Genomic DNA, 26773 nt, shown 5'->3' with positions numbered 1-26773 from the left:
AATTAAAACCAATTTAAAAACCAAGTATACCCAACTTTAACTATATGTAGACTATAATATTTTGTAAAATATATCAGGTCATTCAATTTTCATATTTTTCACAGGAATACTCGGACCATACAACGTTAAATTAATCTTATCCACCCCTACACCTCCAACCCCCCTCCTCCCCAAAAACACAACTTTTAAAACTAATTGGTACACTTTAGTTTGAACTATTATGGACTAATGAGTAGTTTAGATTTTATTTAGTCCTTTCCCTCCCTGCGATTATCAAGAAATTGGATTTATTAACACTTGGATCTTACACCAGATTATAATTTACTCTAATAAAGTAAAACTTGTATTTGGCCCATCTACTCCCTTTACTCCATCCCCATCTGCTCCTGTACTGGATGAAAGAACTGACCAATGAGAGATGTTCATGTTAGCAACCTAAATTTATTACAATTTCCCCCCCCCCCCCGTCATAATATCCATGTATATTCTACATCCATTATCCAGAACCTGTGCTGACACTTTATTGTTCTAGTCTTAGACATTGCAGGGATCTAAAGGGATAAGACAATGACCGACAAATTGATGTGTATCTCCAATTATGATACACAAAATTACCCCTTCTGTAGAATAAACTCTGTGGTTGAATAAACCAACCAATCAAATTCAATAAAAGTCCCCAAAGTTGTTAAGCCAACGAATAAGAAACGTTATTATAAAACTTAGGAGACTAGTGTATTAAACAGCCAATTGTCCCCTTTCTTCCTGCAGACATTGTCAAATATATTTTTGCAACAGAATGCAAATAACAGTTTACCGACAATAAAATATTTTATATTTTGAACAGAATTTTTAATAAAAATTAAAGAATCATATAAACATATCGTATATAGGTAAGTTTTAAAATTCGGATACTTTTTCATAGTAAATAAAAAAAATAATCTCACAAAAGTGATTGAGCATAGCTCGATTTTTGCCTCATTTTAAAAACTAGTAGCTACTTCCCTAGATGCCTCTAGGGGCAACTAAGGTATGAGTTAAAATCGCCACAACACATTTTCCAATTGAGTTTTTAAAAGAATTTTTTTTTGGGGGGGGGATCATCTTCTATTTGGTGGGTAGAGATACATTCCCCCCCCCAAAAAAAAAAAAAACCTTCCGTGAACCTATAAGATGCTTGGATGTAAAGGAAAACCATTTCGGTTCAGTAGTTAGCGAAATTCTTCGCTACAGACGAAAAAAGCTTACTGCTTTGTATAATAGGATAAATAATTAAGTTAAATAGTATAAATGTACAAAATGTGAGTGTTGGTCAAATTAAGACAATCACGAAAAACTTTCATCACACCTAAATATAACCAACTGACATGGTTAACAACATCAATCATTAATTGTGCAATGTAATAGTATATCCTTGTCATTCTTTTGCACTATTGCTAAACTTTTTGGTCACCACAAAATCAATTTTACATACATTTTTTAATGAACTGTTCAGAAAAAAAAACATCTCAATAATGGGAATGCTACTTGTGCTCCGTGTCAGAATGTCGCTACTTTTAAACCTCTCCGATTGTAATTTCTTTTAAGACAAAATTCGGCGAAATAATTGATATGTCAATACGTCCATTTTATACATTATGATTTTAAAAAACAAACGATTCCTAGGACAACAAAGACAATAATAAAAATGAATTAGTGTGAGTTATACTTAATTCGCACCCCCCCCCCCCCCAAAAAAAAAAAACCTTACCTATTACATTTGCTTACTTATTAATATAACAGCAAATCACACCAGTCCCTATTCTGTGATTGTTTACCCCCCCCCCCCCTCCTATCTTTTGTTGGACCATCACTTTCGCACAAATGTTAAATTTGTTTCATATTCTAAGAAAATAGTAAACAGAAATAATGATAATAGAAAATTGGTAGAGAAGAGATAGTTTGTGCTTTGGTCACATTCTTTTTATTTGTGTTCAGGGAATCATCACCCAAAATTTCAGCCGTCTATCTTAGATAGCACTCAAGAAAATCACATTATCACAAATAGCGTTACTGACGGACGGACGGATAGCCAAAGTGAATTATAGAGTAGCTTTATTACTAGAAAAACACAAGACTTTTGCGAAAGCGACGACTCACACATCTATTTTGTGCTTTCCACGGAAGAAGGCTTACTTCAACGGAGATATGGGTCTGGATATTATCATTCTCCAGAGAGAGAGAGGGGACAATAGGCTGTTTATTACTCTAGTCCCCAAAGTTTTATAATATCGTTTTCTTATTCGTTGGCTCAATAACTATGGGGACTTTTACAGAATTTGATTGGTTCAATAAGTTAAGAATCCAAACGTTTCAACGACTAATTGGAATCCACTGAGGGGGTAATTTTAATAATAATCATTGAGGATGTTCATCAATTTATTGGCTATTGTCTTATCCCTTTGATTCCTGGTTGACTCGCCAATCTATTTTGCCATTGTGCTTTCCACGGAAGAAGGCTTACTTCAACGGAGATATGGGTCTGGATATTATCATTGTCCAGAGAGAGAGGGGACAATGGGCTGTTTATTACTCTAGTCCCCAAAGTTTTATAATAACGTTTTCTTATTCGTTGGCTCAATAACTATGGTGGCTTTAATAGAATTTGATTGGTTAGTTCAATAAGTTAAGAATCCAAACGTTTCAACGACTAATTGGAATCTACTGAGGGGGTAATTTTAATAATAATCATGGGGATGTTCATCAATTTATCGGCTATTGTCTTATCCCTTTAGATTCCTGGTTGACTCGCCAATCTATTTTGCTATTGTGCTTTCCCGGAAGAGGACTACGGAGATGTGTGCCTGGGTGTTATTATTCTCCAGTCATCTAAAGGCATTGGTCGAGATATTGATCTACATCCCCAATGATGATACACAATATTAACACTTCAGTAGATTACAATTGGTGGTTGGAACGTGATTGGACAATGACATTAAACTTAATGAATCAACCAATCAATCAAAATTCAATAAAATGAGAAAATATTATTATAAAACTTTTGGGAACTAGTGTTAAAAAATAACAGCCCAATGTCCCCTCCCTCCCTGAATATTCTCACTTATTGGATTACAATCTCGTTACATCTTATATCTGGCAGAATATAGTCATGATGGGGAACCATATGATCAAGCGGCAATATCAAAACATGCAGTATAGCACCCCCCCCCCCGGGCCCCCCCCCCACTCCCTCTTTGGCATATTATTTGAAAAAATAATAACACACGAGGTAGGGGGGTGGGGACAGAGAGAGGGGACAATATGCTGTTTGTTACGCTAGTCCTCAAAGTTATACAATAATGTTTTTTAATTGTTTATTTTAACAACTTCGGGTACTTTAGTGAATTTTGATTAGTTGATTTAATAAGATGAGTGTTCAAACGTTTCAACCACTTACTTTACTCTACAGAAGGGGTAACTTTGTATAATATTTGGGGGTGTACATCAATTTATCGACCCTGACCTCCTCTAATCTTTGGCTATTTATTTGGAAAATGAAAAATAGGAGGGATGGGTCAGCCTTAATAGTCAAAGTTATAGAGATTTAGTCCAGATTAGAGTAGGTTATGTATGATACAATGTAAATGTGCCTCATTAAAATTATGGTCGAGTAACATTTTGTAGGGAAACTATTGATAAATCGGGTACACAGTGATTACATTATATAGTTAGATGCATGTTTTGCCAACAGTGAATTGGAAGTTTGTGTGTCCACAAAACATTATTGCGATAAAGTACTCTTTTTATAGTTTTAAAAAAAGAGAGTTTCGTTCGTTGAAAAGAGGAAACAACGAAGATTTGTCTACTATGAAATTAAAAAAAAAATAAAATTAAGAAATTAAAGATTTTTATTTGTATTATACAAAATTAAGATTGATAACGTCGCTTTTTAGACAAACACAGTAATCTATTCATCTTTTACTATAACACGAATAATAATAATATAGTCTAGGCCATCAGGGATCTAAAGGGATAAGACAATGGCTGATAAACTTATCCCCACATCCCTAATGATGATACACAAAATTACCTCTGTAGATTACAATAAGTGGTTGAAACGTTTGGACACACAACTTAATGAAACAATCAATCAAAAAATTCAACAAAAGTCCCCTAAGTTGTTAAGCCAACGAATAAAAAAAGTTATTAAAAAACTTTGGGACTAGTGTAATGAACATCCCAATGTTCCCTTCCTCCCTGCTAGGACACATAATATGTACAAAAATATGTCTTTTAAACACTGTAAAAACGCGCCAAAAGATTATAATTATATTTCCAAAACTAGAGCTCAGAGAGGTTCTAACGGTATGCGTGGATTTTTTTTCCTACTATTAACACAAGCCGCGCAATTCGTGTTTTAAAAACGGATACATTTTTTTCACGCCTATTTTGTGTTCTCTTGTTTATACGGTTAGCATAAAACTGGTTGAAAGCAAAGAGTATTAAAGCCAACGTTTAGAAAGACATCAAATCAAAAGTAGAATTTTGGCTAACATTTATTACATATCTTTAGACTGGGTGATTTCATACCTAATTCCACCAATTTTAACGACTGTAACTTTTAAATTAGAAAAGTGGCTATGAATACGAAGGGAAATGGAGCCGAGAGAGGGCATAAAATTAGTGAAAGACAATCACAACTTAATTTATAATAGACTAAAACCTTCCCAGATCACATGTGAAGCTTTTCTTTAGTGCAGACCTCAATAGGTTCAGTGGATATCAAAATCATAACAGACAAAAAACATTACCTCCTTATATTACAGTACTAGCGGATTCGCCCCTAGCTTTAAAAAAAGGACCAAGGAAATCTTCAACAAAAAAAACCAAAAAAAAGGACCAAGGAAAGCTTCAACAACAAAAATTAAAATGAAAAATAAAAAAAATGACCAAGGAAATCTTCAACATAAAAAAGGGGGGGGATTTTTTTGTTTTTGGGAATTGGGGGTGTCCCACCCCCCCCCAAAAAAAAAGCATAAAACCACCACAGGACCAGTAGGTATATTCCCTGAAGAGTAGAATCCGATCGGTTCAGTGGTTACCGAGATCTTAAGCTTCAGACGGACGGACGGACAGGCCTCATTCTACTTTGTATTATAGACTAGCGGCTGCGCCCCTAGCATCTAGGGGCTCTACATTCAAAGGGATGTGAAAGGGCAGAAAAATAGCTTAAAACCATACCAAACTTAACCTTAAAAAATAAAATAGCCTAAAACCATCACAAGACCTATAATAAACCTCACTGTAAAGGAGAACCATATCGGTTCAGCGGTTAGCGAGATCCTTCGCTACAGACAAAAAAAGCTTGCTACTTTATATAATAGGATAATACGAAGAGTCAGATGACTCGACAAACGAACAAAGTAAATTAAAGGAAGCATTGCTTTTAAAACAATTACAGTAAGACATTTTTATTAATATTAAATATAAGTATCGTGTACATTATATATAATTATATAACCATTTATTTTTTTACTCAATATAGATATATTTGATTTAAGGGATCTAGTGCATTTCACGGTAAAATGTTCCTGGTTCTCCAAAAATCTATGAACTTTAAAGGCTGCTAACGGCTAAACAGTGGAACGTATAGATCATGCTCGCACAGATTTTTAACCAACATGATTTATACATTCAGCCGTTGGCAGTTAGCAGCCTTTAAAATTCATAGATTTTTGTTGATAATCGTTACCAGGAACATTTTACCGTGAACTGCACTAGATCCGATTTTTAAAGTAAAATGTAACAACACCAAGTAGTAATAATTAACAAACCACACTCTGGCCTTTAATTGGATCAAGACATAGTTTTCCGCGGATAATAAAGTGAAATATTATAGAAGCCCGTGTCAACAATACAGTAATTATCCTATAATCCTTGTTTTAAAACGATACGCTACATAATAATCCATTATGGCTCGGAAACGGTTTTAAACTGGCGGAAATTAACCGGATTCATACTATTTTTAAAGACACTTTCCAGTATGGATTCGGAACTGATTAATATCCGCTGCATTAGAAACGGTTCTGAGCCATACTGAAAATAATGCATCGTATTGCAGACAATTTTCCACGAGTGATAAAATAAAAATAGTAATTTTTATTCCAGTTTTTAGGCCCGAGTCTTTTTTTCATTTTATCACCCGCGGATAATTGTCTATAACGCCATTGGATAAATAACTATCTTAATATTGATAGGTATTAAATCCTTTATTCAATTAAAGTTAGCTTTAAATTTTATAAATTTTGGTAAATTGAACTATGTCTTGATTCATTTAAAGACTGATGTGACTATGATTATCGTATGCTTTTAAGCTACAAAATATTTTTTTTGTGCATAATTAATAATAAAGACCTGTTTTTTTACAGTGAAAAGAACTTTATTAAAGGCAGATAATTTTGTTTGAGCTTTATTTGTTACATCTTTTTAATTATTTTATTTTTTTTATGATGTTTTATAAAGATTTTTATTGTGCCTTTAAAAAATGACGTAATACTGGCCAACCATTGCATTAAAATGTATAATAGGCTGCCATTGGTAATTTAGTCTGGATATTAGCCCTCTATTGGTCATTTGTATTGTATGACGTTATTTCTTTATAGGCACTATAAACAGCTTCAAGTTTGAAGTTAGATTTCATGAGAGCAAAATATTATTTTTGATTGCTAATATTACCTAGAGATTAATTATCCTGCGGAAAATATAATAACAAGGATGACAACATCCATAAGTAGCGAAGCACAAAAAATCGTAGATGGGAATATGTACAGGTAGATTTAAAAGGTTTTTACTAAAATCAAGAATAGATTTATTGGATAAAATAAACATGAAACCTTGTTTTATTTTGTATGATGACGATGGTCAAAGTAAATTATATTAAAGATGCTCATAACAATGGGAAAAATTATTTTGATACTGATATCCCATAAAAGTTTGAAAATTGGATCAAAATAGACAAAGATATGGGGAAATATGTAAAACATATAAAAATAGCCAAAAAACCTGATAAAAGGTAGTCTGGCCGCCAATGTTGTTTACTTAAAACGACAAAAAAAATTATTTTTAAATCCTTAACTTAAAAAATTGGGAAAATCGGATCATATATACTGAAGATATGGAAAAAAGTGTAAAATATATAAAAAATAGCCTAAAACCTGCCAAAAAGGCAGTCTGGCCGTCATGGTTATTTTCTTTAAAAGACAGGAAATTTAATTTTGACATCTATAACTGAAAAATTTTTGAAAATCGGACTATAAACACTAAAAATATGGAGAAAAATGTTAAAAATATAAAAAACAGCCTAAAACCTGCTAAAAAGGCAGTCCGGCCATCATGGTTGTTTTCTTTAAAAGACGGGAAATTTAATTTTGATATCTATAACTGAAAAAATTTTGAAAATCGGACCATAAACACTGAAGATATGGAGAAAAATGTGAAAAATACAAAAATAGCCTAAAACCTGCTAAAAAGGCAGTCTGGCCTTCATGGTTATTTTCTTTAAAAGACAGGAAATTTAATTTTGACATCTATAACTGAAAAATTTTTGAAAATCGGACCATAAACACTGGAGATATGGAGAAAAATGTGAAAAATATAAAAATAGCCTAAAACCTGCTAAAAATCGGTCCGACCGCCAATGATGTTTTATAGTTAATTGTGCTCCCTATTGGTGGGAATGTTGTCAAAAAATTTCAGCATTCTATCTTCTGTAGGAGCTGAGTAAATCCCATTTCCCCCATAGTGTTACGGACTGACGGACGGACTGACGGACGGACAAAGTGAATTATAGAGTAGCTTCGCTACTAAAAAATAAATAATATCCTTTTTCCCCTCTTAAGATATAAAATTTCCTCTTGTTGTAAAGGTTTATTTAAAAATATGATTTTTGTGACTTCTTTTGAAATTTTAGTTTTTCTCAACAAGTTACAAAAAGAGGGAGATATTTTTTTCATCATATAAGTGGGTTATCAATTCCACACAAAAAAAATCAAATGTCAAAACTAAACCTTTCCCGAAGCTAATCATTATACATCACTTATTTGCTATTGTGAATTACTTTTAGAAGTGTGCAACACTTTTTTCGCAAGATGTGTGTTTTCGATTAGTGAACATATCATATATATACATTTGTTCAAAATTAAGAACAGTTTGACATAATAAGCGCATATGACTATACGTTAACACACAACTTTAAGGAAAATACGTGAAAAAAATGACCCTATCAGGTGGAATTGTAGGGATACCGATTGAATCCTCTTAAGATTGTATACCTGTAGACTCAGGGATCTAAAGGGATAAGCTAACGGCCGATAAATTGATGAACATCCCCAATGATGATACACCAAATTACCCCTTTTGTAAATACAATTAGTGGTTGAAACGTTTGGACAAACAAATTAATGAACCAACTAATCAAAATACAATACAACTCCCCAAAGTTGTCAAGCCAACGTTATTAAAAAGTTCGAGACTTGTTTTACAAACAGCCTAATGTTCCCTGCCTCCCTGAATATACTTCTAGGAGATGACCTGAATTTTAGTTTCCGAAAGTGTACTTAGCATCCGCGTCCTATCTCAATATTTGCTACTAGCTAAAACAGCTTCAAATTTTCCAAAAAAAATCAAAATTTGAAAAATTAAAATTTTGAATGTATAATGTATAAATCGTTTATGCATTATATCGCTTTTCCTTTTGACCGGAGTAGCTGAAAATATCGTTTGCAATAATTGGGTTATCTGCTGTACACACTTGGAAATAATTGAGAAATAGGCAATCCATTTTCAGCACATCTTCTAGGATCTACTTGTAGAGATGAACATCAATCCTCATTAATTTATAAATAATGTAAACAATGTAATTAACAAAATTGTTTGTCTAGTATATCTGATCTTATCTATGCTAAATATCTTTGGTATGCTGCAGTTGGGTGAGAGAGGGGGCTTGAGTATATTTTTAATTAAGGAATTATTGTTATTTCTAATCCAAGGGCATTTTAAAGCATCGCAGCTTCTTATATGCTAGGACAAACTATTTTAATAATTTTTTATAACATATAAGAACTAGGGATTATGTTATGTGTATCTGTAGAAAACAAATCTTTTTGTAGTGCCTATAAAAATTATGTCATACTGGCCTACCATTGGTCAATTAAAATGTATACTGGCCTGTCATTAGAAATTTAGTATGTGTATTGGCCTATCATTGGTCATTTGTATTGTATGACGTCATTTTTTAAAGGCACTATAAGAAGCTTCGTAGTGAACCACTACCCCGTGGGGACCCGAAAAACTATTATTTCCCTTCTTTGATTAGAATATATCAAGAAAAGTGCTCCCCCCTCCTTTATACCTGGTTTAACAGTCCAAATAACAGCTCAATTTAAAACACGTCCTAATAAAAAATTATTCAACAACTTAAAAAAATAGTATGAAATTTAGATTATCTCCATGTCGTTCCAGTGTAGTGGTCTTATCTTTGACAATGTAGATGCAGCTTATTGTGCCTATAAACAAATTACGTTATAGAATGCAAATGACTAATGATAGGCCAGTATAAATTGTAATCCACTAATCATACAATGTATTCTGGCCTTTCAATGGTCATTTGTATTATATTACGTCATTTTTTATAGTTACTATTAGCTTTTTCTATTAGTAAATATAGAATAAATAATTTAGTGATACTAAATTGGTAAAAAATATTTTATTAGATTTTTTTTGTAAACGATTGTAATATTTTTCTAGTATGACACCAAAACCGATTAATATACGCTGGATTAGAAGCAGTTCTCAGCCATACTTAAAAATCATGTATAGCATCGTATTACAGAGAATATTTCCACGAATAACAAAATTAAAATCATAAAATCAATATCAGTTTAGTTAGGCCGTGCCGTCGGCCTCTCGGGGCTAACTGGTTTTAATCATTTTAATATCCGCGGAAAGCAGTCTATAATACGATGCAATAAACAACTATTTTGGTGATTTCTTTGAAATGACTTTATTTTCTCCTAATGCATTGCAATTTTATTTTATGTTTGTGTTGTTGAGCAACCAAACATTTTATGGCTTATAATTATTGGGTGTAATTTACACCAAAAAATGCAACAAATTTTGTGCTTCATAGTACATATCATCATTCTATATAAATGTATATTTTTATTTTAAAGCTTTTTATAAATAATTTTATTACTATTAGATTTTTAAATAGATAATATAGAAGATAAAATTTATTGATTGAAAGAACATTAGAAATCTATAGAAGAAAAATGTGAAAAGCCTTTGGTAAATTTTGAAAATGTGTATATAAATGTTGTTTAAAGTGAACTTTTAAAGGTATTTATAAGCATACATAATACACAAGCGCTCATCACAGAAATTCATAAAAAATACAAACAGACTGACAAAACTCTTTAGATTCTCAAAAAAATATGAATTTTACAATATATGACAAAAGGCAGTTTTGTTTTTTACTTGATTCGAAAAATATATTTTTTTTTATTAACATTCTGTCAGCCTGAAGTATTGAATAAAATCATGTCAAAAAGACGCACTACCACCTCAAACATTATAAAATAATTTTAATGATTCCTGTGACAACAGGCCTTAGACAATAATGTCGCCGCCTTATCAAGGCCTTAAAAGGTTTAAACAGCCAACTCGCAACTTAGTTTTTGGCGTATTTTTAAACATTTAGGAACTTTTTGTTCTTTATAATATCTTAGGCTGGGCGTTGCTACAAAAGACCTACTCTACAAAAGACCTACCCCTACAAAAGACCTACTCGTCGGTTCTACAAAAGACCAACGCCTACAAAAGACCTACTCTACAAAAGACCAACGCCTACAAAAGACCTACTCTACAAAAAATCGTAATGCTAGAAGGTCATGGCCGCAGAGCTCGGCCCCTTGGCCTGCCTAGCAGCGGGCGCTCGGCCCCCTTGCCTATAACCTAACCTAACCTAACTTATATGTAATAATGTATGAATGTTTATCGTACATTAACTTAATTATATTTTAGATTTTCGTTGATTTACAAAAAGTGGTTGGTAGATTTTTTTCAAATTTTGATATTTTTTTTTACAACATTTAGGTAAGGTTAGGTTAGGTTATAGGCATGGGGGCCGAGCGCCCGCGGCTAGGCAGGCCAGGAGGCCGAGCGCTGCGGCCATGTATTGATTATGTATTCCTTTATTAATAAATTTGATGTTTATATAACAATATATATTCGTAGGTCTTTTGTAGAGTAGGTCTTATGTAGGGGTAGGTATTTTGTAGAGTAGGTCTTGTGTAGGGGTAGGTCTTTTGTAGAGTAGACCTTTTGTAGGGGTAGGTCTTTTGTAGAGTAGGTCTTTTGTAGCAACGCCTTAGGCTGTATGTTGTAAGTCATACCGCGTCTATTTAACATGATCCAAAAAATACAATAATAATTGTATGTATAATATTCATAAAAATAATTCTGTCAAATACTGTTCTTCAAACATTTGAAGTGTGTAGAATAATATTGAAAGTGTAAGACGACATTTGAAAATATAATTTACTAAATTTTGTACTAAAATATCAGCTACATAAAACTAACCCTAGATTTAAACTATATTTAATATACTCTAATAATCTACTTTTATATAGACACATTTTTTAACTTTAAAGCGCAACAGTAGAAACAAAAATATATCTCAGTAAAATTTACATATCTACAGCATGACCCTCGAAAAAGTATTTTTAAGCATCTGCAGCCCTTATTTCTCAATGAATTATTAAAAAATGCATATGTCCTTGTTCTCTATAGTATTCCACGTAAGTAGATATAAAAATATTTTTTTTACCTCCATTAACACCGGAGATTTTTAGTGCTAAAGTTTTGAAAAAGTGACTGAGGAAAAAGTAACTTTTAACATGAAACGACTTTTTTAGCAAAATTAAGCTAGAAATCCTTTTATTTTTGTTACTAGCAGAAACTTTATACAAAAATGAAATAAAAAATTTAGTTCTTGAGTAAAAAGCATTTTTTACACATATTTTTTGAGTCTTTTTAGTTTAATGATATTTTGAAAAACTTACTTATTAGTCAAAATTGTTTAAGATTAAAAAACCAAATAAATCTCTATGAATATAGCAGGAAAATTGTTTTTGTTTCACAATCCTAACTTTAATAACAAAAAAGTTATAAAGAAAATAACAATAAACATAATGATTTTTTAGTCTAAAAAGCTTAATTTAACCCTATTAAATAATTGAGATGTCAGAAAAGTAGGCGGAGCAACTGTCATAATTAATCCTTTTCTATAAATAAGGGTTAATAAATAACCTAAAATTTGCAAATAATCAATTCATTCAGTAGTATTTTTTGCCATTAAAAATTTATATTTTTTGGTGGAATAAAAAAGAAATATTTAGTTAACTTGTTTTTCTTTGTGTCTCATTATTCAGTTGCCAGAAAAACATAATATAACCATCCAAAAAATAAGAGAAACAAAAAAAAATTCTTTTTCTCAGTCACTTTTTCAAAACTTTAGCTCTAAAAATCTCCGGTGTTAATGGAGGTAAAAAAAATATTTTTATATCTACTTACGTGGAATACTATGGAGAACAAGGACATATGCATTTTTTAATAATTCATTGAGAAATAAGGGCTGCAGATGCTTAAAAATACTTTTTCGAGGGTCATGCTGTATATCAGATCTCTGGTCAAAGTAAAATATATTCTTTATTTGTGTATACTGTATAATATATATGTATTGTATATATCAAGCCTATGGCTAAGCTTTCAAACCTTTTATTTTCAGATTTGAAGCATCACAAAGTTTATCATATTTGTTTTGTATTTAGATGGTTTTGTGTAACTTCTGCAGTGATAGCATTTTTCATTTTTCTATATCCTCTTTAAAACTGACCTGGTACAGGTTATTTAGATGTTGAAGGACCAAGGAACTTGCTGGTCGCAAGTAACCTGTCAGGTAGATGTAGTACAGAGTACTCACAGGACCAAGGAACTAGCTGGTCACAGGTGACCTGTCAGGTAGAAGAGTACAGAGATCTCACAGGACCAAGGAATTAGCTGGTCACAGGTAACCTGACAGGTAGACAGAGTACAGAGTACCCACAGGACCAAGGAACTAGCTGGTCACAGGTAACCTGTCAGGTAGATATAGTACAGAGTACTTACAGGACCAAGGAACTAGATGGTCGCAGGTAACCTGTCAGGTAGATATAGTACAGAGTACTCACAGAACCAAGGAACTAGCTGGTCACAGGTAACCTGTCAGGTAGATATAGTACAGAGTACTTACAGGACCAAGGAACTAGATGGTCACAGGTAACCTGTCAGGTAGAAAGAGTACAGTGTACTCACAGGACCATGAACTAGCTGGTCACAGGTAACCTGTTAGGTAGAAAGAGTACAGAGTACTCACAGGACCATGAACTAGCTGGTCACAGGTAACCTGTCAGGTAGATAGAGTACTCACAGGCCATAGCTGGTCACAGGTAACCTGTCAGGTAGATAGAGTACAGATTACTTACAGGACCAAGGAACTAGCTAGTCACAGGTAGCCTGTCAGGTAGATAGAGTTCAGAGTACTAACAGGACCAAGGAACTAGCTGTTCACAGGTAACCTGTCAGGTAGATAAAAGACATAGTATTCACAGAACCAGGTGTATACACAGGATTAAGGAAATGCTGGTCACAGGTAACCTGTCAGGTATACAGAGGACAGAGTGCTTAACAGAACCATCAACAATCCGCTTTTTAAACCATCTGAAAAAGAAAAATATTGTAAATTTATTTGTAAAATTAGTCATTATTCAGAGTGGGAAAGGGAACACTTCTCACAATTTTTTTTGTTAAATGGGCAGAATTTCACACTTTCACTCTCTCACTATTGTCCATTCCCTGTATCCCTATATTTATTTTCAAAAAGCTTGTTTTAGCAGCTAGAAATAACTTTTTTTTGCTTGAACAAAAACTGGAACGGGGTCGCATGAGAAAACAAATAAAATACTTGAAAATTTGCAAAAATTAAGTTCCTAGCCTCTAGGGGCTCTGTTTTTAAAGTGTCTAACGTGTTTTTAAAAATTAGCTTAAAACCATCCGAAAAAAGAATAGCCTATACTTTTACAGGAGATATGTAAAGATTACCTTAAAAAGATAACTCATTTGGTTATTATAGTTATTGAGATCTTAAGCTTAAGACAAAAAAAAGCTACTACTTTATATATCGGACCCCTAATTTAACCAAATTTATGATGTATTTTTTTATGATTATGAAATTTTTTTATTTTAAAAATTTTTTTAAAAATATTTAAAATATTCATATTTTTCTTCAGATTTAAATACCATAAATATTTCCAAATATCAAATTTGTTTACTTTAAATATCTTAATCTCAACATTAAAGGAAAACTGTTTTTATTTTCTATCCAAAAGATTCAAATTGATTATTATTTTAGATATATACTAGCGGCTACGCCTCTAAAGGCCCCTAGGGGCACATATGAAAATGAGGAGGGGAAGGTGTAAAAATGATATAACCTCCCAGGACCTAAATTATAAGTAACTTTACTGTGAAAGAGACAAATATTGATCTAGTGTTTAAGCTATCTCAAGCTACAGAGAGACATCCTGTTACTTTTATAAAAAAAATTTAACATTAACACAAACATATTTAAAGACGCCTCTAAATATTTAAAGTTGAGTTGATACGACGAAACCCCTCTCCTCCAACCAAATATATTGTTGTTTCCAAACAAAACTATATTTGTACCTTCACCCAAACCCCCTTCCAACACAACCAATTACCTTTTATGATAAAACATTCATTTCCATTAAAAAAGTGTATATTCCACTCTTTAATAATGATAATCATTTTAGAGTCCTCACTGTTGAGCATCAGAAAGAGAGGGGACAATGGGCTGTTTATTACACTAGTCCCCTAAATTTTATACTAACATTTTCTAATTCAATGGCTTAAAAACTTTTGTGAATTTTTATTTGTTGGATCATTAAGTCGAGTTTTCAAATGTTTCAACCACAAATTTAATCTACAGAAGGGGTAATTTTGTGTAGCATCATTTGGAATATACATTGATTTATCGGCCATTGTCACATCCCTTTAGATCGCTGGTTGAGTATCCCCCTGACTAGATTCCTATAACTATACAGCCGTGTCTATTATTGTATTTGACATATAATTATTTTATCCCATCTGATATTGACATGCACTGAAAAGAATATCAAATAAGATTAACAAATAAATTTATTTTTAGTAGAATATTAATGAGAATAGTTGTTCATCGCAGCGTATCATAGACAGCTTTCTGTATATATTAAAATGAAAAATTATATGATTAATACCAGTTTTCATATATATTTAATTTTATTTTCATGGAAAATTGTCTGAAATACGATGCTATACATAATTTTTCAGTATGGCCGAGAACCGGTTCTAATCCAGAGGATATTAATTGTTTTTTTTTCTGGAAATTTTTTTTTTTACAAATTACCGTTCATTTTTTTATCGATATGAATAGATAATAAATAAATATTAAAGTCAAGTGTCAAAGATTTACAAGGATGTACAAGGGGAGGTTAAGGTGTGATAACCCCCACCCCCTCCTCCTTTTTAAAAAATTCCTTGGTCTTTACAAATCAAGTATGTTTTTGACATTTTGCCCTTAATTTAACTTTTAGAAAGCTATGAGAAGCTACATCAAAGAGGAGAACCATATCGGTTCAGCGGTTAGGGATATACTTCGGTAGAGAAAGACATCCTGTTACTTTTGCATAAGGATCATTTTGATGTAGCTTACCTGAAGAATTACAAAGATCTCTATGTGAACACCAGCAGTATGAAAGATCTGTAGAAATGCTGTCAAAACAGGTATCCGGCACTGACACAAGAAAACATCCTAAATAATATATTCAGTAATAATTATTTATCGCATCACAGACAGCTTTCCGCGGATAAAAAACAAAAATCATTAGATTAAAACCAGGTTTGTTATCCCCGAGGTGCCGAAGGCCTTGGCTAACAAAATTGGTTTTACTTTGATGATTTTGGTTTTAAATTATTTTGTAATATGATGCTATATACAATTCTTCAGTATGGCTGAGAACCGGTTCTAATCCAGCGGATATTAATCGGTTTCGAAGCCATGCTGGAAATGTTTATGTTTACATATGATTATGAATCAATCCTTATTCACGTAAATACCAAAAATATTTATATTTTCGAAGATTTTTTTGTTTATTCGTCCCAGCACTGTGAATGAGCAATATATACATTATATTCTACTTTTTCTGTTCTGAACTGTTAATGTTCGTTTGTCCTACCGTTTCAGAGCTTTGCCTTTATAGATGTTGTCATCCTTGTTTCATTAACATTAGATTCATTATGAAGGAATAGTGTTTTAACAAACTTTTGACAAAGTTTACAATATATCATAGAAAGGAGAAAAACATTTAAATCTAAATGTTTTTCAATCATTAAATATTCATGAAAAGAAAACAATACTAAACTGTTTGGATTTTAAATCCAACAAAAACTGCTTGCACTAAACCTTTAATGCGTAGCATATCTTTTATTGAATATTAATATTTCACTGTCTTTTTATAACATTTTTTTACACCTTTAACAAAAAGGCTGAAAGTTTTGCTAGGTTTTAAACCCTAAAGTAAGTTTAGAGAATTTTGTTCATAGTAAATATGTATCTGACTGCAAGGCTTACGGAATTATAAGCTTTAATGAACACGTGAACAATGAATGGACAAAGGGCTCGTTATTACACTAGTCTCCAAAGTTTTATAATGAAATTTTCTTATTCGTTGACTTAACAACTTTGGCGACTTTAGTAAATTTTAATTGGGTGTTTAAAAAAGTTTGTGTTCGAACGTTTTAACCACTAATATTAATCTACAGAAGGGGTAATCTTAAGTATCATCATTAGGGATGTACATCAATTTACCTGCCATTGCACTATCACTTTAGATCCGTGGCTAAAAACAGTCACATTATATTTTTAGCAAAAAACATATTTATGAAAAAAAATGCTTTTTAATACTCTTAAATTTCAAATATAAATTCCAATATACACAACGCTGTAAAAATATTGAGCAAAGAAACAATTTATTATCCAAAAAAGTTTTTAATGCAGTAAATTTTATACATTTTTAAAACTACAAATTTCCAATTTAGGAAGCGTAGCAACTCTATAATCATTACCAAAAAGTTCATACGTCCATTAAAAATATGTTGCCTTTTAACCTTTTAAACAACAATTTTTTATGTGATACAAATATCCTATTCATCTGATTTTTAGAATACCGAATCCTAACATAACAAGGTACAATGTTATAAGCGAAGCATCTCTATAATCAAGTCCTAAAATTTAAGTATGTCCTTAAACGTGGCCTATATTTCAGCAGTTCTGAAACGAATTTTCCAATTTTGTTTAGCTTTATATATATTTATTATTCTGTTTTTTCAGTTCTGACACTCTACAAGTGTTAATGTTCGTTTGTCCTACCGTTTCATAGCTTTGCTTTTATATATATTGGCATCCTTGTTTAAAAAAATCTTTAACATCAATTAAAAGATTATAAAATTAATGCTAACTTTTTGGCTTTTAGCAAACTTATATAAAGAAAACAGCTAAAATTCAAAACTTAAGTCAAATTCTTAACAACACTTTCATGCATAGGGGCGTGCATGGTTTTGTTTAAGGGGTAGGAGGGGGAGGGGAAAGAACACCTGTCCCCATAAATAGAAATTAAAATCTAGGAATGGATGTAAAACATGTGTTGATATATGACAGGGAAAAAATTATCATTTATTTTGTTTACAGGGTATGGGATGGGGTAAAGTGGGGTCATTATTTTAGCCCTCTACAAGTTTTACTTTATTAGAGTACATAATAATCTGGTCCCCAAAGTTTTTAATAACGTTGGCTTGACAACTTTGGGGAGTTGTATTGAATTTTGATTGGTTGGTTCATTAATTTGTTTGTCCAAACGTTTCAACCACTAATTGTAATCTACAGAATGGTTAATTTTGTGTATCATCATTGGGAATGTACATTAGCTTATCGGCTAATGTCTTATCCCTTTAGATCCGTGGGTAGACCCAATTGCTCCCGCTTTTGTGCACGCACCTTCACTTATAACAAGTTTCTTACAAGTCAAAAAGTTTAAGCAAATATAGTGTAATCTCCAGGAGGATTTTAATTTTATGTTTAAAGTTTTGTAAAGAATGGGAAGGATGCATTCCTGCTTTGTAATATCCATTAAATTTTCTGGCTACAAATTTTAGTTTCCCACGGGCTTTCATTTCTTCTCACGCGCATTTTCTGCAAATTTTCTCTTTCAAGGTCATTTTACTGGATGTGTAAAAAATGTATGAACGACATATTGAAATTTTTTTTACACAAAATGCAAAATTGTGAAATACACCAACATATTTTTTTGTGTGGAAAATCTACTCTACAATATTTCTATGTTGATAGTTTATAAATATGGCGAGAATTGTAAACTTAAATGGTCAAAGCAAGTCTAATCTTGATCCAAATATAACTATCCCTATTTCCAACAAAAAATTCAAATCATCCAAACGGATTGAAATTTAAGTTTTAGTCGCGGCTGCCGAGCCCTGGGTTTAAGCGACAGTAACTGCCTTACCGTAGTCATATTTTTAAAATAAGGAAGATGAAATAAACAGAAGGCGCAGCTATAACAAACAAAGAATAAGGTATAACCAACGAGCGAAATAAATCTAAAATAATATATGGGGGGCAAATGGAGAGGTCGTAAATTTTACGATGTGTTGCCCCCCAACAACAGCTGAAAAATACGTAAGGTTTCGCGATTTATTTACGAATTAATTTCATTGTTGATATAAGCTGATAACAAACACTACATTTTAAAGAAACAGGATCATTTAATAAAGAATTACCACTAGTATGTGTATAAAATATGGACTTGTTAATTGTTTGATGATTTAAAATCTAAATTAAAACAAGAATAATTTTTTTGATAACTGATGCCTTTTTTAAATAAAAAAATCACATTCCTTAATACATATAGAAGTTATTTTGCTCTCTAAAATCACCTTAATATTAGTAAAAAAAAAACTAATCAAAAAGAACCATTCTTCTAGTCCTATTAGAGTCAAAGTTAGAGTTAGACTATGAACTTACTTAGACGGACGGACGTACAGACATACAAATTACAGAATGCGGACACCATAATGTCTTAGATTAAACAGGCTCAATTATACGATTTTAAAAGTGAATCAATCTTCTCGCCCTACTGTATATATTCTTTTCGGAACACCGTTTATATATTATTGAGCGTAACAAACGAGCAAACAAACAGACAGACGAACTTTTTGGGACCATCGTTTTAATTGTCCCAAGGGTCATACAAATGAAATGGTGGAATAAGTTAAAACTAGATGCCTTTCTTTTCAAAATGTCATAACAAAGACCAACCTCTGAATAATTGAATATCATCACCCCGCTTCTCTGGAGGAATAAACTTGTTTTGATCATCAAATCCTCGAGCTTTCTTGTAGATCTTAAGGCAGCCTGTGTTCATACCACATTCCACGGAATTGGCCTAAAAAATACACAAATTGTAAAAGCAAAATGGATCATGGAAAGAAAACAAATTAGCGGGTTTCGTCGTTTTTTTTCATGGTAGCTTTTCTTCTATTTCTAGCCCATGTGGGGGGTTCTAACCCTGCGGGGCAATCATTAACATTTACCTAACCTAGAATAACCTAAAGCTACTGTGAAAATACGACGAAACCCGCTACTTCGTTTTCTTTTCATGATCCATATGTTGAAACCAATTACATAGTTTAGAAATAGAAAATTTAAAACAAATTTTAAACTTTTAAGTGTCAAATTTTCTTAAGATAATATACTATTGAAAGTGAATTTTTTCTACAGGTTATTGACAAAAAAAAACCTGAGGATTAATATTAGCTGAATTAGAACCGGTACTGGGACATACTGATAAATCATGTATCGTATCGTAATATAGTCAATATTCACGCATCATCAAATAAAATCATAAAATTAATGTTGGCCCGGGACTTCGGTCCCTCGGAGCCAAAAACAAATTGTAATCAATACTTTTTTCTTTCCGCGGAAAGCTGTCTATAATACGATTCTATGAATAACTATTCTGGATCTTACCTTATTAGCCTCCAGGTCGGTGTAGCAGCGGATACCATCCACACGGCCAGGTATCAACCACAACATTATCAAGCTCAACATCACCAACCTCGGTATCCTAACAGCAGGCAGCTTCATCACATGGCAAGCAGACAGCATAGGAATATTTACAGTTGATGATAACATTGCGGATATTGAAGATTTTATAGACAAAGACGAAGGCAATGTTAAGGTGGAGGACATATCTATTGATATCAAAGATGATCTTCTGAATAAGCTAGATATTTGACAAGAGGGTATTGATGATAAATTTGTTGCTGGATTTGTTGTTCTTGATTGATAGGATAATCTGGCGGGAATAGGAATTGTTTTTGTGGGTAATAGCTCTGCTGCTTCTTTTCTTGATATGGATTTGGTTTTCCTAAAAAATAAATAACGCTAATTAACTGCCATAATTTTGTCAATATGTGTAATTGTCATCAAGCACTAAACAAGAACTTGTTTTAAATTTGATATTATTTTTCGGAATTTGTAATTGATATTTCATTTGTTATACGCCGACTTTCTATCTCATTATTAACTAATTTATTCAGTAGTTGCAATTACATGAGGGTTTTAATTACTTTAATCCAGGGCTCGACAGCCGCGTGGCAGCCGCACTGAGCCCTAAAATTAAAACCCTTTTGGATAATATTAAATAAAATTAAAAAGAGGGATTGCCATATTTGGGTCAGGTTTAGACTTCCAGCTTAATTATAAAATCGTAAAAGGTTATTTTCCTGAGACTTACAGGCGGCGGCTGACACGCGACTGCTGAGCCCTGCATAAAACTTATACCTGGAACCTGGCGACGGAGACAGACACATTGAGCAAGATGTGTGTGAGGAGGGAGTACGGGTACAAGGCCAAGCTCTTCGTCCGCGAGCAGTTTCCATTGTTACAGCTTCATCAGCCATTCAATTATATATCACCATCACAGGTTTTTAATCACTTTACCCACGGGGGTTGTTCAATAGTTTTCCCCCAACAAATTTTAGTCAATGTTCCTTCGCTTCATTTTAGATTAATTTTACGAGCTTTCTGGTATTTTTTTGGTAATGGAAAAGTTTGCAATTTTCTAGATTACTTAACCTCTCCGGACATATTTTAGAGTTTACATTTTTTCTCTGGAAATAAATAAATTAATAATCAGCTAATCCTGGCTAATCCCTGTAGAGAAATTGAATTCAAAGTTATTAATTTTTAGTTTAGACGTCTTCATATCAAAATATGACTGTGTAACAAATACAAAAGTTTAATTTAATTCAGGGCTCGGCAGCTGTGCATCCGTCGCCTCAAAGCATCATAGAAATCCACCGTTGACTTTTTTTTAAAAAATCAGCTGGAAGTCTAAATGGCAATTCCTATTTTTTTTTTTAAAGCATCCAAACGGGTTTATATTTAAGGCTTAGTCCAGGCTGTCGCGCGGTTGCCGAGCCCTGATTAAATGTATCATCAAATATATTGATTATGTTTTTACCAAAGGTTTTTTTATGTGGTTTTATAGTTATTCTATAACAGCTGCCTATTATTGAACTCCTTTGTAATGGTATAATAGTTTTTATCGCATCGTATTATAGACACATTTCCGTGGATATTATAATGAAAAATCATAAGATTAAAACTAGTTTTGTTAGACCCGAGTGGCCGAAGGCCGGGGCTAACAAAACTGGCATTAATCTTATGATTTCATTACAATATTTGTGAAAAATTGTTTGTAATCCGATGATTTTTCAGTTTGGCTGAGAATCGGGCATAATCCAGCGGATATTAATCGGTTTTGAAGCCATACTGGACAAGGTTTTGTTAATGGTAAAACAACAAGTTTGGCCTGTTTTCTTTCTTTTCTTTTCTTTTACTCATTAGGCAAAGCTAATTAACTGGGTGAGTGCAAGTTTTGTATTATCTTGGAGAAAACAAATATGTTTATTTTTCTGCCTGCTACAAATAATTACTACTTAGTTGCCTTAGTTGGGACGATGAACATATTTTTCTGTCTGCCACAAATAATTACTACTTAGTTGTTGCCTTAGTTGGGACGATGAACATATTTTTCTGCCTGCCACAAATAATTACTACTTAGTTGCCTTAGTTGGGACGATGAACATATTTTCCTGTCTGCCACAAATAATTACTACTTAGTTGCCTTAGTTGGGACGATGAACATATTTTTCTGCCTGCCACAAATAATTACTACTTAGTTGTCTTAGTTGGGAAGATGAACATATTTTTCTGTCTGCCACAAATAATTACTACTTAGTTGCCTTAGTTGGGACGATGAATATATTTTTCTATCTGCCACAAATAATTACTACTTAGTTGTTGCCTTAGTTGGGACGATGAACATATTTTTCTGCCTGCCACAAATAATTACTACTTAGTTGCCTTAGTTGGGACGATGAACATATTTTCCTGTCTGCCACAAATAATTACTACTTAGTTGCCTTAGTTGGGACGATGAACATATTTTTCTGCCTGCCACAAATAATTACTACTTAGTTGTCTTAGTTGGGAAGATGAACATATTTTTCTGTCTGCCACAAATAATTACTACTTAGTTGCCTTAGTTGGGACGATGAATATATTTTTCTATCTGCCACAAATAATTACTACTTAGTTGTTGCCTTAGCAAAGCAGTTGGGGCGATCAACATATTTTGTATTTAATAAGAAGCTCTCTATAGTGCCTATAAAAAAGGAAGTCATACAATACACATAACCAATGATAGGCCGCTTCAGGGACTAAATTACCAATGGCAGACCAGACTAAATTTTAGGTGACCAATGGTAGGCAAGTATGACATCATTTTTTAAGGCTCTATACAAAGCTTCTCTCGTAATCTAAAAAAATCGCCTCGTCTCCCCCCTACAAGCTTAGATAGAGATATCTTTTTTTCTCCAATAAAATTGCATAAACCGCAGAAATTCTTTTTTTCGATTTCCAGAAATATTCGTTAGCAATTTTTAGAATCGAAGCTACTATTTAATTCACTTTGTCATTTCTATGTCTGGAACTTTATGGGGTGAAAAATGATTTTTTGGGCTTCTATTTAAGATAGACAGCTGAAATTTTTGGCAATGATTCCCTGTACAAAGAAGTATACAGTATATAATTTTCTTGGTCCGTCGTTCTGTCGGTCATGCTTCAAAAGACATAGATACTTCTTTTCTAAAAAGATGTTTTTTTTGTGCTTTGTTACTTATGGATGTTGTCAACCTTTTTTCACTCTGGTTTGCAGAATAATTTTTCCAGTATGGCTTCGAAACCGATTAATATCCGATGGATTTGAACCGGATTTCAGCCATACTGAAAAATCATGTATAGCATCGTATTATATCCTGTAGTATCGCGGGAAGTTGTTTATAATACGATACAATACATGATATAACAAAAATATGTTGAACTTCCCTAACTTATAAAACCTCCTTTTTTTCCACCTTTATTTAAGAACAAATATGGAACAAAGAGCATTGTTTGGCTGGGATGAATAATTAATAATTAAAGAATTGCATGTTAGCTCCATCAGAAAATTCTTTTTTTTATTTACCGATTCATCACACTTACCTCTAATCAAAAGCAGGATTTGAAAATGAAATAAAACGACCAACGGCCAAGAATACTAAAGAAATATAAAACTAACCCTAAAAACAAATTTGAATCCCAATTTAAATGTATACTGGCCTGCCATTGGTAATTTAGTCTGTGTATTGGCCTATCATTGGTCATTTGAATTGTATAACGTCATTTTTATGGGCACTATAAAGATTCTCATCCTAATTGCTTCTTTTTTTTGTTATTTCTAAACCCATATAGAAAAAATACATTGTGATGTTTTTTGGTTTAATCTAATTATGAACTTGATTTTTGAATAGACAAAAAAATCCTGATGTTTATGAATCAATGAGGGTTCTGCTAACGCAAACAGCTAATTTTTTATAATTCATAGCCAGCTTTGTTGTCCATCAGCCACAAAATTGTAAAATAATAAATTCCAGAGCCAACAAAACACAGTCGTTGGCCTAGATAGTTGCCAAATTAGTTGCAAAAATGGCAGTCGATGCCGAAGATTAATTGTATTCTGAACCATTAATTTTTGACACACTTTAAAGGAGCTGCACAAAACGTTCTATAGATTATCGGCCACTAAATTAAGCAACAATTTGCTGTCACTGATAGGGTGTAGCGGCCCCCAAACGCTTGCGGCTGCAATGCCCTGGAAGAAATACATCAAAATATGTAAATTCCTAAATTCAAAAGTAATTTATAGGCGATAACTTCAAAAACAAGGTTGACAACATAAATAAGTAGTGAAGCAAAAAAACATGGATTGACAAACGGACAAAGAAGAAAGAGAAAAAGGGCATTAGAGAAGTAATTAATAATGATAAAAATCACGAAACCTTTATCAAATATACTTTTATTGCAAGACCAATGGCAGACAGAGTAAGTTTTATACTGAATGCTCTTTGAAAAAAATCAACAAGAAAATATTCAGAGGCCTAGCTTTAATAGCAGCTGAGTAAATCGCATTTCTCCCAAAAGCGTAAGGGACGGACTGACAAACTAAAGACACCGTAAATTATATAGAGTAGCTTTGCCACTGAAAAGTGATGACAAATCAAATCAAGCAAAAATGTTTACGTCAATTCATAGACCCATAAAAATTATTCTCTTTTTTCGTACCCACATTTTCCTTATAGTTAAACATTTTTTACTTTGAATTAAAGTCACGGTGGTTTCCGTCAAAGTCTATTCGAACACAGAACCCCACTCCATTATTAGTTACCCCCCCCCTTCCCTTTACCTCATCTATTCCCTCCTGAATGAACGAACTGACCGACAAATAACATGTAAAATAGCAACCTAATTTGACGAAAAATTTCATCCTGTCATAATATCCAGGCTTATTATACATCTATTCCTGTTTGTGCGTCTTAACTCAGAACTAAACAATCTCCACTTTTTTTATTCTTGTTCATATAGAATTTATTCTTTAATTTGTTCATATACTTTGCTATTAGTGGATGTAATCGATATTGTTATATCTCAGATAATTGCAGTGAGGGAGGGGACATTATGCTGTTTATTACACTAGTCCCCAAAGTTTTATATTAACGTTTTCTTATTCGTTAGTTTAACAACTATGAGGACTTTTTTTATAAATATTGATTGGTTGGTTCGTTAAGTCGAGTGTCCAAATGTTTCAATCACTAATTCTAATCTACAGAAGGGGTAATTTTGTGTAACATCATTGGGGATGTACATCAATTTATCGGCCATTTTCTTATCTTTATATCCATGGAAAATTGGCTAAACTCTGTTTCACATAGTATTGCTAAAAAGTCAAACCTTAACTTTTGTATATTGATTTACAATTTGTTTTTTTTTCTGTTCAGAAAATCACGCAAAACTAAGCACAACTCCTCCAGCAAATATCATTACGTCAATGCGGTGAAATTTTCATACTTAACATTAAGTACAATTTATTATAAATTGCAAAGTTACAATTATAAACTGCAATAATTTGAATTTAAAAATAAGCAAGGATGACAACATCCAGAAGTAGTGAAGCATAAATTTTTAAAAAGGATTTGAAGCACGAGTGACAGACAGACGGAAAGTGTATAGACTAGATGCGCATGGGAATCTTCACATAAAATTTCAGCTGTCTTAGATAACTGTAGATAAAATCACATTGACCCCATTGCGTTCCAGACTGACTGACAGACGAACAGATAAAGTGAATTATAGAATAGCTTCGCTACTAATACAAAAGCTCGGATTAGTATTACTAAGGAAAAGCATACATATCTATAATACAAAGTAGAACGATGTCTGTCCGTCTGTCTGTCCGTCTGTCCGTCTGTCCGTCTGTCTGTCCGTCTGTCTGTCCGTCTGTCTGTCCGTCTGAAGCTTAAGATCTCGGTAACCGCTGAACCGAATGGGCTCTACTCTTCAGGGAATATACCTACTGGTCCTGTGGTGGTTTTAAGATATTTTCTTGGGGGGTGGGACACCCCCAACCCCCCCAAAAACAAAAAAATCCCCCCCCCATTTTTTTTTTTTTTTTTTTGCAGAAGATTTCCTTGGTCCTTTTACGAATTTCACCTTAATTTTTTTTATCACTTCTTGGGGCAAAGCCCCTAGAGGCTAGGGGCGAAGCCGCTAGTAATATATAAAACAATTAAACAATTGTTTTCTTAATTAGCAAAGAATTAAGAAGCATCAAAAAGAATTATAAGATAAAACTGAAGCCGACTGAAAGTAAACAAAACGCAGACAATCTGAGCCGCAGCCGAGCAGCAAAAAACAATAATATGGTACGGGTGGCTGAATGACCAATCTAATAAATATAGCAGTAGTAATTTAATATTTAATCACCAACAAAATACTGTGCTTATTTAAAACAAACATCCATAAAAGCGAAGCATTGAAACGGTAGGACAAACGGACATTAACACTTGTATAGTGTCTGAACTGAATAATCAGAATATAAAAGTATAAGAGTCGAAGCAAAAGTGTAAGTAA

At 32.7% G+C, this 26773-nt stretch overlaps 1 protein-coding gene across 1 annotated transcript; it reads right to left on the bottom strand.

Annotated features, from left to right (window-relative positions):
* Nucleotides 1-13629: 13629 nt before the first annotated feature.
* LOC145317668 (uncharacterized) lies at nt 13630-21374 on the bottom strand. The gene is made up of 5 exons (XM_080158829.1): nt 21044-21374; nt 20228-20627; nt 19517-19643; nt 15842-15940; nt 13630-13791 (listed from the first exon to the last, which is right to left on the bottom strand). The coding sequence occupies exons 1-5, from the start codon at nt 21160-21162 to the stop codon at nt 13718-13720; spliced, it is 819 nt and encodes a 272-aa protein (XP_080014955.1). The 5' UTR covers nt 21163-21374; the 3' UTR covers nt 13630-13717.
* Nucleotides 21375-26773: the final 5399 nt, after the last annotated feature.

This window comes from Acartia tonsa, chromosome 4 (genome assembly GCF_053477335.1).
Source record: "Acartia tonsa isolate MP-2025a chromosome 4, ASM5347733v1, whole genome shotgun sequence".
In the NCBI taxonomy this organism is placed as follows: Eukaryota; Metazoa; Arthropoda; class Copepoda; order Calanoida; family Acartiidae; genus Acartia; species Acartia tonsa.
Note: the sequence above shows the minus strand (reverse complement) of the source record. Positions and strands in the feature narration are given on the sequence as shown.

Bases quoted from the DNA above. Each gene is read 5' to 3' on its own strand.
- LOC145317668 (XM_080158829.1), bottom strand. From the start codon at position 21,162: ATGGCTGATGAAGCTGTAACAATGGAAACTGCTCGCGGACGAAGAGCT. The intron at 15,941-19,516 runs GTTGGTCTTTGT...TATATTATTTAG, and splicing joins TGATATTCAATTATTCAGAG to GATGTTTTCTTGTGTCAGTG. The intron at 13,792-15,841 runs GTAAGCTACATC...TTTCTTTTTCAG, and splicing joins AGATCTTTGTAATTCTTCAG to ATGGTTTAAAAAGCGGATTG.